This window comes from Gigantopelta aegis, chromosome 13 (genome assembly GCF_016097555.1).
Source record: "Gigantopelta aegis isolate Gae_Host chromosome 13, Gae_host_genome, whole genome shotgun sequence".
Lineage (NCBI taxonomy): Eukaryota > Metazoa > Mollusca > Gastropoda > Neomphalida > Peltospiridae > Gigantopelta > Gigantopelta aegis.
In genome coordinates this window covers 30236253-30248314 of record NC_054711.1, presented here as the reverse complement: position 1 = coordinate 30248314, position 12062 = coordinate 30236253, and the positions used below count along the sequence as shown (strand labels likewise).

Sequence of the window (12062 nt, the reverse complement as noted above, 5' to 3'; positions counted from 1 at the left end):
ATTATAGGATATTTGCCTATTTCAAGTTAAAGCTTATTTTGTTTAACGACACCACTTGAGCGCAATGATTTATTAATCATCGGCTATTGGATGTCACACATTTGGTAATTCGAACATATAGTCTTAGAGAGGAAACCCGCTGCTTTTTTTTCCCATTAGTAGCAAGGAATCTTTTATATGCACCGTCTCACAGACAGGATAGCAGATGTCACGATTATTGATATACCAGTCGTGGTGCACTGGATGGGGCGAGAAATAGCCCAATGAGCCCACCGATGGGGATAATAATTATAAACCGACTCCGCAACAAGCGAGCACTTTACGACTGGTCTACGTCCCGCCCCTCCCCTCTTTCAACGTCACATAATCTTGTTTCACTTTATTTAACTGTATACAAGATGTGAAATCAATATGCTCTACTGGTGTCGTTAAACAAAACAAACTGTTTTTCATATACATATGTGTTATAGGTTTACCAAACTTAGTGTCCATTTTCAAGGAACTGCGATTTTAAAAGTAAACATCCCGGAATATTGAAGAGCCGGCAAGCTCTTGTTTGAGTCAGAAAGTACATCAATTAAAAAAAAAAAAGAAAAATAACTCTGAGTGGGCGGGGTGGGGGTGCGAGGCGCGTCTGTTCAAGCATGACATTTGGCCATAAATGGTCTCCTTTTATTTATTTTCAGATCCATATCATTTACCAGTTATGCTAAAAAGAAGAAATGGAGTTGACAACGCCCTGCACATTCTACACACAGCCGGATGTCGCTACTCATAGACAAACTAGTTCCTCGTTGTATTCGTCCACACAAACGCTGGGGGAATCGCATGACAATATAACTGACTATCTGGAGTACAAAATAGCCACTAGAGTCACATTAGTGTATATTCCAATCCTTGCGTCGCTGGGAATCGTGGGAAATATGTTATCACTATGTGTTCTCTTATTTTCCTCCTTCCGAAAGAGCCCCAGCTCTTGGTACCTGGCCACAATAGCCGTCCTGGACACGATGATTCTTGTTTACAGCATTCTGGATCTCCTGCATCGCAACCTGCCATACTGCGCCGTGTACAATGACGTCACGTGTCCCATGATTCAGTTTCTGTTCTACTTCTGCGTCCACTCGAATGTTCTCGTGCTCGTTGCCATGACGATAGAGCGCTTCATCGTCGTCCGCTTTCCGCTACGTGCTGTGACGTTGATAACAAGAAAGACAACTCTGGCAGTCATAACAGGAATTGGACTTTTCTCGTTTGGACTAAACTTGTTTAATTGCTTCACACGATTCATGACGACAGAAGAAACTACGGGTAATTCGTTTTGTTGTAGAACAGTTGGACCGGTCTCGGGTGGGTAGGCAGGGCGGCTCTAGACAGAGGGTGCTACGGGTGAGCAAATCCACCCCATATGTTCAAAATGCCCCGAAATTCCAGTGTTTAGTTTATGAATATAATACATGTTTTCAGTAGGGTGTCTCTGTGAGTATACCGCTTTTATGTTATGCAAATTAGTTTACTTTAGAGTATAATAGTCTTTTTCACATTTCACCTCCTACCTAAAACAAACCCATACAGTACATATATTAGGGTAGTGAAGAAAGAACAACATGGGTTAGATAAGAGCGAGCCAGTTTACCCCCCCCCCCCCCCCCCCCCCCCCCCCCCCCCACACACACACACCACACACCACCCCTCCTCAGGCATAAGACAGCAAATGGCTATCCAAATGCGCAATATGCTTCTTATTAATCATTGGTAATCAATTTGACAAGCGTCACTTTCCATCTTATTTCAGATTGTATTTCAAATACATCCAAGATTCCTCATTGTCAGTTGCGATAATACACTTTTAGCCATGTGACCGGCCTCGGTGGCGTCGTGGTTAGGCCATCGGTCTGCAGGCTGGTGGGTATTGGGTTCGGATCCCAGTCGAGGCATGGGATTTTTAATCCCGATACCGACTCCAAACCCTGAGTGAGTGCTCCGCAAGGCTTAATGGGTAGGTGTAAACCACTTGCACCGACCAGTGATCCATAACTGGTTCAACAAAGGCCATGGTTTGTACTATCCTGGCTGTGGGAAGCGCAAATAAAAGATCCCTTGCTGCTAATCGGAAAGAGTAGCCCATGTAGTGGCGACAGCGGGTTTCCTCTCAAAATCTGTGTGGTCCTGAACCATATGTCTGACGCCATATAACCGTAAATAAAATGTGTTGAGTGCGTCGTTAAATAAAACATTTCTTCTTCTTTTAACCATATTTGCTTCTTATTATATAACTGTATAATTTCTAGACCTGTTCAGTTTCTAGCCAGTACTTTAAATAAACATTTAAAATGCATTGATAGCATTCCCATGACCGAGGGACGTAGCCCAGTGGTAAAGCGCTTGCTTAATGCGCGGTCGGTCTAGGATCGATCCCCGCCGGTGGGCCCTTTGTGCTATTTCTCGTTACAGCCAGTGCACCACGATTAGTGTATCAAATACTGTGGTATGTGCTGGCCTCTCTAAGACTATGTCAGATCTGACATCCGATAAACGGTGATTAATGAATCAATATGCTCTGGTGGTGTCAGACTAAACAAACTAACTTTACTATAAGAAAAACAAACTTTATTATTCTTTCTGTTCTCTATGTTTATGTTGGACCATCCCACAGACAGGATAGCACATATCATGGCCTTTATTATACCAGTCGTGGTGCACTGACTAGAACGAGAAATAGCCTAATGTCATTAGTAATGGTATGGACTCTTTTTTGTTCTCCATGGGCGGGATTTAGCTAAGTCGATTGAATGTTCGCTTGAGGTTCTTGCGTAGGAACCAACCACCTCGGTGGATCCATTCAACTGATTGGGTTTTGATTCGTTCCAACCATTGCACCACAACTGGTCAAAGGTCGTGGTATGTGCTTTCTTGTATGTAGGAAAGTACATATAAAAGACCCCTTGCTACTAATGGGAAACAAATGTAGGGGGTTTCCTCTCTAAGACTCTGTAAGAGTTACCGAATGTTTCACACTCAATATCCAATGACTGATTAATCAAAGTGCTTTAGTTGTGTCGTTAAACAAAACAAATAAATGAAATAAACCATGATAGTGTCGTTAAAGAAACCAAACTTTCTTTTTCTCCAAATAAATGTTTGTGCTGGACCATCCCACAGACAGGATAGCACATATCATGGCCTTTGATACACCAGCTAGTAATGGGCTCTTCTCCCCCCCCCCCCCCCCCCCCAACAGGTAAATGTTTGTGTTAGACCATTCCAGAGACAGAATAGCACATACCATGGCCCTTGATATACCAGTCAGAATAGTCTAATACCATCAGTAATGCCCCCCCCCCCCCCACAGGTAAATGTTTCTGCTGGACCATTCCACAGAGAGAATAGCACATATCATGGCCCTTGATATACCAGTCGTGGTGCACTGGCTAGAATAGTCTAATGCCATTAGTAATGGACTCTCTCCCCCCCCCCACCCCCCCCCCCACCCCCACCCCCCACCCCACCCCCCCCCCCACCCCCCAACGACAGGTAAATGTTTGTGCTGGACCATTCTAGAGACAGAATAGAACACATGATAGCCCTTGATATACCAGTCGTGGTGCACTGGCTAGAATAGTCTAATGCCATTAGTAATGGAATCCCCCCACCCCCACCCCACACACACACACACCACACCGACAGGTAAATGTTTGTGCTGGACCATTCTAGAGACAGAATAGAACACATGATAGCCCTTGATATACCAGTCGTGGTGCACTGGCTAGAATAGTCTAATGCCATTAGTAATGGAATCCCCCCACCCCCCCCCCCACACACACACACCACACCGACAGGTAAATGTTTGTGCTGGACCATTCCAGAGACAAAATAGAACATATGATAGCCCTTGATATACCAGTTGTGGTGCACTGGCTAGAATAGTCTAATGCCAATAGTAATGGAATGTCCACCACCCCCCCCCCCCCCCCCCCCCCCCACCCCACCCCCCACCACAGCGACAGGTAAATGTTTGTGCTGGACCATTCCAGAGACAGAATAGAACATATGATAGCCCTTGATATACCAGTCGTGGTGCACTGGCTACAATAGTCTAATGCCATTAGTAATGGACTCTTTGTTTTCCCCTGACAGGTAAATGTGTGTGCTGGACGTATGGGGCGACGAACGTGTTCTACATCACGAAGGTTTACCCGTGGCTCGACTCCGCGCTGTACTACATCGTCCCGGCGACGTCGCTCTTCATCTTCAACATCCTCATCATGGTCAACGTGCGACACGCCTCAAAACAGCGACTCGCCATGGAGTCCGGGTTGCGGAAAGGTCACGGTCACGGTCAGAATCAAGGTCAGCAGACCCAGATCACCTCTATGTTAATCCTCGTCTCATTCGCTTTCCTCATCCTGGTCAGTCCAATCGGAATCGTGCTGATGGTAAAGCGGACTGGATTAGCTTGGACGTTCACGAGCATGCACGGTCGCGCGATCGATGCCCTACTGCGCATGTTCACCGACAACATGATGTACACCAATCACGGAGTGAACTTCATTTTCTACTGCCTCAGCGGCCAGCGGTTCAGAGACGAATTGAAGAAGGTGGTTTGTCGTCTGTGTTTGAAACGACGGCGGCGAGAGCGGCAGCGGCAGCAGCAGCAGCGTTCAAGGATGACGATATTCAGTGCCGGCAGCGCGATGGATCTGACAACGTATGCAACTTCTTCGTCAAGAGTTGCTTTTGATACAGTGTCATGTCTGTGAAAAATATTCAATATTTTATAATTTTATGTACGACATTATTAATTATAGGGGCGGGACGTAACCCAGTGGTAAAGTGTCGGTCTAGGATAGATCCCCGTCGGTGGGCCCATTGGGCTATTTCTCGCTCCAGCTAATGCACCACGACTGGTATATCAAAGACCGTGATATGTCTTATCATGTCTGTGAGATGGTGCATATAAAAGATCCCTTGCTACCAATGGAAAAATGTAGCGGGCTTTCTCTGTAAGATTATTTGTCAAAAGTACCAAATGTTTGACATCCAAAAGCCGATAATTAATAAATAAATGTGTTCTAGTGGTGTCGTTAAACAAAGAAAAACATTTTTTATTGATTATAGCTAGGCAGTTGTAATCTCAAGCGCGTTTGCATGGAGCGGGTTCGGTTGGGGTTGGGTTTTTTTTTTTTTTTTAAATATATTTTGTGGAGGAGCATGATTCGAACGCCTAGAAACCTTGCTCGCCAAAGTCAATGCCCCGTTTCCTTTCCATTCAGGCCCGTTGGAATGATATCTTGAGTGTGGAGTGGGGGGAACTATATCTTGTGGAGGGTGCGCAGTCTGTAATAAGAGGGGGAACAAGCCAAACATTTTTAACATCTTTATACAGAGTATGTGGGGGATACAGATCCCTATTTCCCCGTTCCTGTTCCTATGGACGGTCTTCTATTGACGGGCGATTCCACAGTGACTGACGTTGCATATTCAAACAAGATTTTAAATTGTGAATGCTTGTATTGTGATGACTTTTGCATCCCAGCATAATTTCGTGCTTTTGAGTTCATATATCAGAAGGTTAATTTAAAGTTTGTTTGACACCACTAGAGCACATCGATTAATTAATCATCGGCTATTCCATGTCAATCATTTGGTAATTCTGACACGTAGTCATCAGAGGAAACCCGCTATATTTTTCCTAATGTAGCAACGGATCTTTTATACGCACTTTCCCACAGACAGGAAAACACATACGATTGCCTTTGTCCAGGTATGGTTCACTCGTTGGAAAAAAATAAAAATAAATAATAAATCAGCTGAATCGATCCACCGAGGTGGTTCGATCCTGTGACGCAATCACCTCGAGCGAACATTCAAATGACTGAGCTAAAATCCAGCCCCTCTTGTATCAGGAGAGCACGGGCTAATTAAAAATATTGTCCTCAGTTTGATTTCAATGTAAGATGTTTATAACACAGCCTTTTCTTTTTGATGGTTAAATTTCACATTCTATCGTACCGTCTTACAATTTCTATCGACATATGTTTTGGATACTTCGTTTGCAGCTGCGTATATCGCGAGATTATGCGAGATATTACGTCATTTATCAGCCTGAACATAATCTAGATGACAACAACATAATGTATGTAAATATATTTTTAGTGAAAACTGTTTATTGTTTATTATTTTTTTACAAGTTACAAACATTTTATGATTTTATTTTCAAAAGAAGAATTTGATGTAAATTATTGCAGATAGTGTAGATCCTATACTACCATAACAAGGACGCACTCAAAACATTTTATTTACGATTATATGGCGTCAGACATATGGTTAAGGACCACACAGATTTTGAGAGGAAACCCGCTGTCGCCACTTCATGGGCTACTCTTTCCGATTGGCAGCAAGGGATATTTTATTTACGCTTCCCACAGGCAGGATAGCACAAACCATGACCGTTGTTGAACCAGTAATGGATCACTGGTCGGTGCAAGTGGTTTACACCTACCCATTGAGCCTTGCAGAGCACTCACTCGGGGCTTGGAGTCGGTATCTGGATTAAATCCGAACCCAGTACCTACTAGCCTGTTGACCGATGGCCTAACCACGACGCCACCGAGGCCGGTATAACAAGGAAAAAAACAGACAGCCAAAGAAAGTGTTGAAAACATATGACGTTTGTTAAAATATAACGGAAACACGTGTACGATTTTTGTTTTTCTTCTTTGTCTTCTTCTTTTTTTGTTGTTGTTGTGTTTTGTTTTGTTGGTGTTTTTTTGTAGTTTTTTTTGTTTGTTTGTTTTTGTGGGGGGTTTTGGGGGGCGTTGTTTTTGGGGTTGTTTTGTTGTTTTTTTGTGGGGTTTTTGTGTGGGTGTTTTTTTTGTGTTTTTTTTTTGGGGGGGGGGGTAGGAAAACTTCATGATATGATGATAACTAATTTAACGTGCCCATATACCACTAGGGTTTCGAACACGCCCACCCCGAGTCCGACCTCCGATAAGATCGGTGGCCCGACTCGGGATGGAGGGGGGTGAAAATTGGCAGAATTTTGAAAATAGCAATTAGTAAAAAAGTTAATAGAATAAATAAAAATAAAAAAAAGGTTACAAGCCAAAAATAAAAAGAATTGACTGCTCGGCCGAATATTTATATAATTTGGAGCATTTTAGAAGGACAGTCCAAAATTAAATAAGAGAAAGAAGAGAGGATCGGACTATTTAATAAAATTTAAAAAAAAGAAGTAATTTCGACATAAAATTTTGAACGCAGATCTAAAAGTTTAAAGTCCGATCGATATGTCCACGCGAGTGGCCTCGTTAAGGCCGTTTGACTACGGCGTGCTGATGAGTGGAGTCTCGGCAAAACGGGGGATGAAGCGCTTCCATTTCTGGTGTTGTAGATGGCTGATGACGCTTCCGTAGTCGTCGCCGAAGAGAGCCTTGATGATCCGATGAATGGTATGGCTATCCATTTCGCTGATCAGGATCGCTTGGCGGTAGACATCTCTTCGGCGTTGAGTGACGACTAGCCCCGCCTTGCCGGTTGGAGACTTGATGGAATGCAACACAAAGTCGCTTCCACCAGGGAAGTGGTGTAATTCCTCGTCCAGTGCTCCACCAAACAGCGTTGCCTTGTCCTTGGTGTCGCCCTGGATGAACTTGTGGAAGCTGGATCTGATCTTGCCGATCTGTACTTGCCAGACAGCTTCCAAGTCCACTGGGGCCGGGGGTGGTGGTGTCTTGGGTCTTGGAGGAGGCCGGGCTTTGTATGGTTGGTCGCTCGGCTGAGCGACGGCCTTCCTCTTAACAGTGGCGACAAATCGGGCCTGTGGCTTGGCGTTTGGCAGTATCGGGGATACCGGCCAGTTCTGCCTGGGCCACGTGACGGTCGGCGATGGAGGGTCGTTGGGTGTCTCACACACCGCAGTGTTGAGTGGATCCCTGTCGTCGGCCGGCGGTTCCCGTGGGACTGGTCGCGTCGGCTCAGGCTGGGCTGGGGAGGGGGCGCAGAAGGGACCGCCAACGGCCATGCAGGACCACCTCTCCCCCTCTGTCTTTGTATAATAATGGAATACAATGACAGAGGGGGAGTTATACTAGCCTAGCTATCTAATATGAAGAGTTTACCCTTATAGTGTAGGTATTGGTTAAAAAGCCTATTGCTTAGCATACTTAATTTTATTACCAATGAAACAATGAACACTCTCAAGGGAGTCAACTGTTAGTAGGAGGAAGTAGTAAAAAAACACCTGTATACATGTACTAGGTTGAAGAAGGTTTTGATTCCCGCCCCCTAAAGATTTATTATTACTAAGTTATTCTTATTGGTAGCAGACAAATAATATCTTATTAAGTAAGCTTACTGGTTATCTGGGTAGTTGGTTATCAGGTTTTCTTATCTTTCTCTGCTTCTGGAACCCTAGTTGACTCACCTTATGTAGCTAGAATTGAACATGTCATTGGTAATACATGGTGCGAGTGCAAAAGGCAAAATCGTGAAGTTTATTTACAGTTATGTGCAGTTGATGGTCTTGATCCATGATTGACTGGTTTGAACCAATTCGAAATGCTGAAAGAGAAAGGTTATAATTAACGGCTCCCTATCTTGGTTAATTACCTGGCGTTGTTGATTGGTGATCACACGACCACTTATGATGGAGTCTTATAATATATATATATATATATATGTATGTGTGTGTGTGTGTGTGTGTGTGTGTGTGTGTGTGTGTATGTATGTATGTATTATGTGTGACTATCTGGTGTGCTGATAAGCTTGTAGCTTAAACAATAAAAACAATTAAGAGTACACTTTGTTCTTCTTTTACACGGTGAGCCTATATGAGTATACTTTATTTGCCACCAAGCCTGAATCTTAAAACATATATTACGACATTGTTTTCTAATGCAAAATGCGTTTTAATAAACGTTTGTTCTTTTACAATCAAAAGTTAAAGTTTGTTTTGTTTAACGACACCACTAGAGGACACTGATTTATTAATCATCGGCTATTAGAGGAGACCCGCTACATGTTTCCATTAGTAGCAGGAGACCTTTTGTATGCACCATCCCATATGCATGATACGCCAGTTGTAGTGTACTGGCTGGAACGGGAAATATACCAATGGGCCCACAGACTGGAATTGATCGTAGACCAATCACACATCAGGCGAGCGCTTCAACTACTGGACCACGTCCCGCCCCTTGAGAGAAAAAAAGAAATGTTTTATTTAACGACATACTCAACACATTTTATTTACGGTTATATGGCATCAGACATATGGTTAAGGACCGTACAGATTTTGAGAGGAAACCCGCTGTCGCCACTACATGGGCTACTCTTTCCGATTAGCAGCAAGGGATCTTTTATTTGCGCTTCCCACAGGCAGGATAGCACAAACCATGGCCTTTGTTGAACCAGTTATGGATCACTGGTTGGTGCAAGTGGTTTACACCTACCCATTGAGCCTTGCGGAGCACTCACTCAGGGTTTGGAGTCGGTATCTGGATTAAAAATCCCATGCCTCGACTGGGATCCGAACCCAGTACCTACCAGCCTGCAGACCGATGGCCTAAACCACGACGCCACCGAGGCCGGTGCCTCTTGAGAGAGAAAGTACTGCAAAATAATTGTTTTTGCTGGAATTTACAATGTGAAATTAGGCTTTAGAATGCAAGAGATTGTTTCTTTAGGACATATAATTGTAAAAATCTATTGGGGAGGAGGAATTCTTCGCACTACCGTTAACATGTTTTGTCCTGAAACCCGAAATTGAATATGCAGTTCGAAAGCAATGTTTGTAGAGGAGTGTGTGCCGTGAAACATTCAATACCTCGTACCATCGGACTACAGGCTGGTAGGTTCAGGGTTCGCAGCCCGGTACCGGCTCTATCCCAAAGCGAGTTCTTAGGAGCTCAATGGGTAGGTGTCTGGCACAGGTATCCCCAAACAGAAACCCGTAATACAAATGCTATAGTTACTATGATATAGCTGACGTTGTTGTTTGGGGATACCTGTGGGTGTCAGGCCACTACGCCCTCTTCTCTCTCACTAACCACTAACCAACTGGACAGACAGCCCGGATAACTGAGGTGTGTGTGCCCAGACCAGCGTGCTTGAACCGCAATTGGATATAAGCACGGAAATAAGTTGAAATGAAATGAAATAGCTTGCAAATAGCGCACTAAAAAGTTTAAAGTTTGTTTTGTTTAACAACACCACTAGAGCACACTGATTAATTAATCATCGGCTATTTGATGTCAAACATTTAGTAATTTGGCCTCTGACATCGCCAGTGACCAACTCTGGGACGGGAGTACAAACTTGCAACATTTTGTCCATTAGCAGCAAGGGATCTTTTATATGCACCATCCCACAGATAGGGTAACACATACCATGATCTTTGATATACCAATCGTCCACTGGCTGGAACGAAACATAGCCCAATGGGCCCACCGACGGGGATCCCGCCTCCCTCCACAGACCTATTATATAGAATGACCCAGATACATGGTAGTGCATGACAGTGTTATTCATAAGGCAAGAGTACTGATAGGCTTGGACAAATACAGGTCGATTTTATTTTGTGTATAAGAGAGAGAGAGAGAGAGAGAGAGAGAGAGAGAGAGAGAGAGAGAGAGAGAGAGAGAGAGAGAGAGACGGACGGAGGCAGACGGACAGAGACGGGAGACGGACGGAGACAAGAGACACAGTGAGATAGAGAGACACAGAGAGACAGAGAAAGAGGGCGACAGAGTGAGAGAGGGCGAGAGAGGAAGAGAGGGAGAGAGAGGGAGAGAGGGAGATACAGAGAGTCAGAGACAGACAGAGTGAGAAGGAGACAGAGGGCGACAGAAAGAGGGAGAGAAGAGAGAGACAGAGACGAGAGACAGAGATAGAATGAGGGAGAGGAGAGAGATATAGGGAGAGGAGATAGAGAGAACAAGAGACAGAGGGAGAGAGAGCTATGACAGCCAGAGAGACAGAGAGAGAGACACAGATAAAGAGACAGAGATAGATGGGGACAGAGAGGGGCGAGAGAGAGAGAGAGAGAGAGAGAGAGAGAGAGAGAGAGAGAGAGCGAGAGAGAGAGAGAGAGAGAGAGAGAGAGAGAGAGAGCGAGAGAGAGAGCGAGAGACAGAGAGAGAGAGCGAGAGAGAGAGAGAGAGAGAGAGAGAGAGAGAGAGAGAGAGAGAGAGAGAGAGAGAGAGAGAGAGAGAGAGGAGAGAGAGAGAGAGAGGAGAGAGAGAGGAGAGGGAGAGGGAGAGAGGGAGAGAGAGAGAGAGAGAGAGAGAGAGAGAGAGAGAGAGAGAGAGAGCGAGAGAGAGAGAGCGAGAGAGAGAGGGAGAGGGAGAGGGAGGGAGGGAGGGATAGATGGACACACAGTTTCTTCGTGTTGTCTTACAGCCTTTTTTCACTGCAACAAAACTAGACATTTATTAAACAAACTGAACCCATTTTTAAAAATACGAAAAAGCTTTTTGGATACAAATTCAGATTAAGTCCATATAGAATGATTTTTTGAATTAAACATAAACCTGGCAACTATGCGTCAAGCTTAGGGATCTTTCTCTGGAGTAAAGTTATAAGGGTAATTTGGATTACACGAACATTATTAGAGGGTGATAAACTATGTAATGAAATGGCACTTTTCAAACATGCAGTATATTCAAGGGTTGAAACAAAATATTTTGCCGCATTAGAACGGCCCAATAGAAGAGAAAAATTCTTAAGACACTGGTGTTTCGAAGGGGTTGTTGCCTCGTGCAATGACGCCTTCGACATTACGAATCAACTATGAAAATGGCAGACCCGCAGACCAGGTTAGAATCTTTTAACTAGTCAATTTTAAACAACATACACTAAAGTGTTTAAAAGAAAACAAGAACACAAGCATGCAGTAAATATATTTTATTATGATACAAACACAAACACTTTTAATGTACATATATTTTTAACATTCAAGGAGAACCTGGTTAATTGTAAATAGGTAGGATATTAAAAAATAAATGGGGCAACCAGCGAATTGTCTGGTAGTGCCCAAAACGGAAAAAACATTCTTGTTGCCTGCG

General features: G+C 44.0%; 1 protein-coding gene across 1 annotated transcript; it reads left to right on the top strand.

Moving 5' to 3' along the window:
• Positions 1-722: 722 nt before the first annotated feature.
• Positions 723-4760, top strand: LOC121387260 (neuromedin-U receptor 2-like). Its single transcript, XM_041518284.1, has 2 exons — positions 723-1311; positions 4138-4760. Exons 1-2 carry the CDS (start codon positions 723-725, stop codon positions 4758-4760), a joined length of 1212 nt encoding a protein of 403 aa, XP_041374218.1.
• The last annotated feature ends 7302 nt before the right edge of the window (positions 4761-12062 follow it).

What these genes read in the sequence shown, in the direction of transcription:
- LOC121387260 (XM_041518284.1), top strand. Translation starts at nt 723, where the DNA reads ATGGAGTTGACAACGCCCTGCACATTCTACACACAGCCGGATGTCGCT. An exon ending in GACGACAGAAGAAACTACGG is followed by an intron (nt 1,312 to 4,137) that starts GTAATTCGTTTT and finishes TTCCCCTGACAG; the next exon opens with GTAAATGTGTGTGCTGGACG.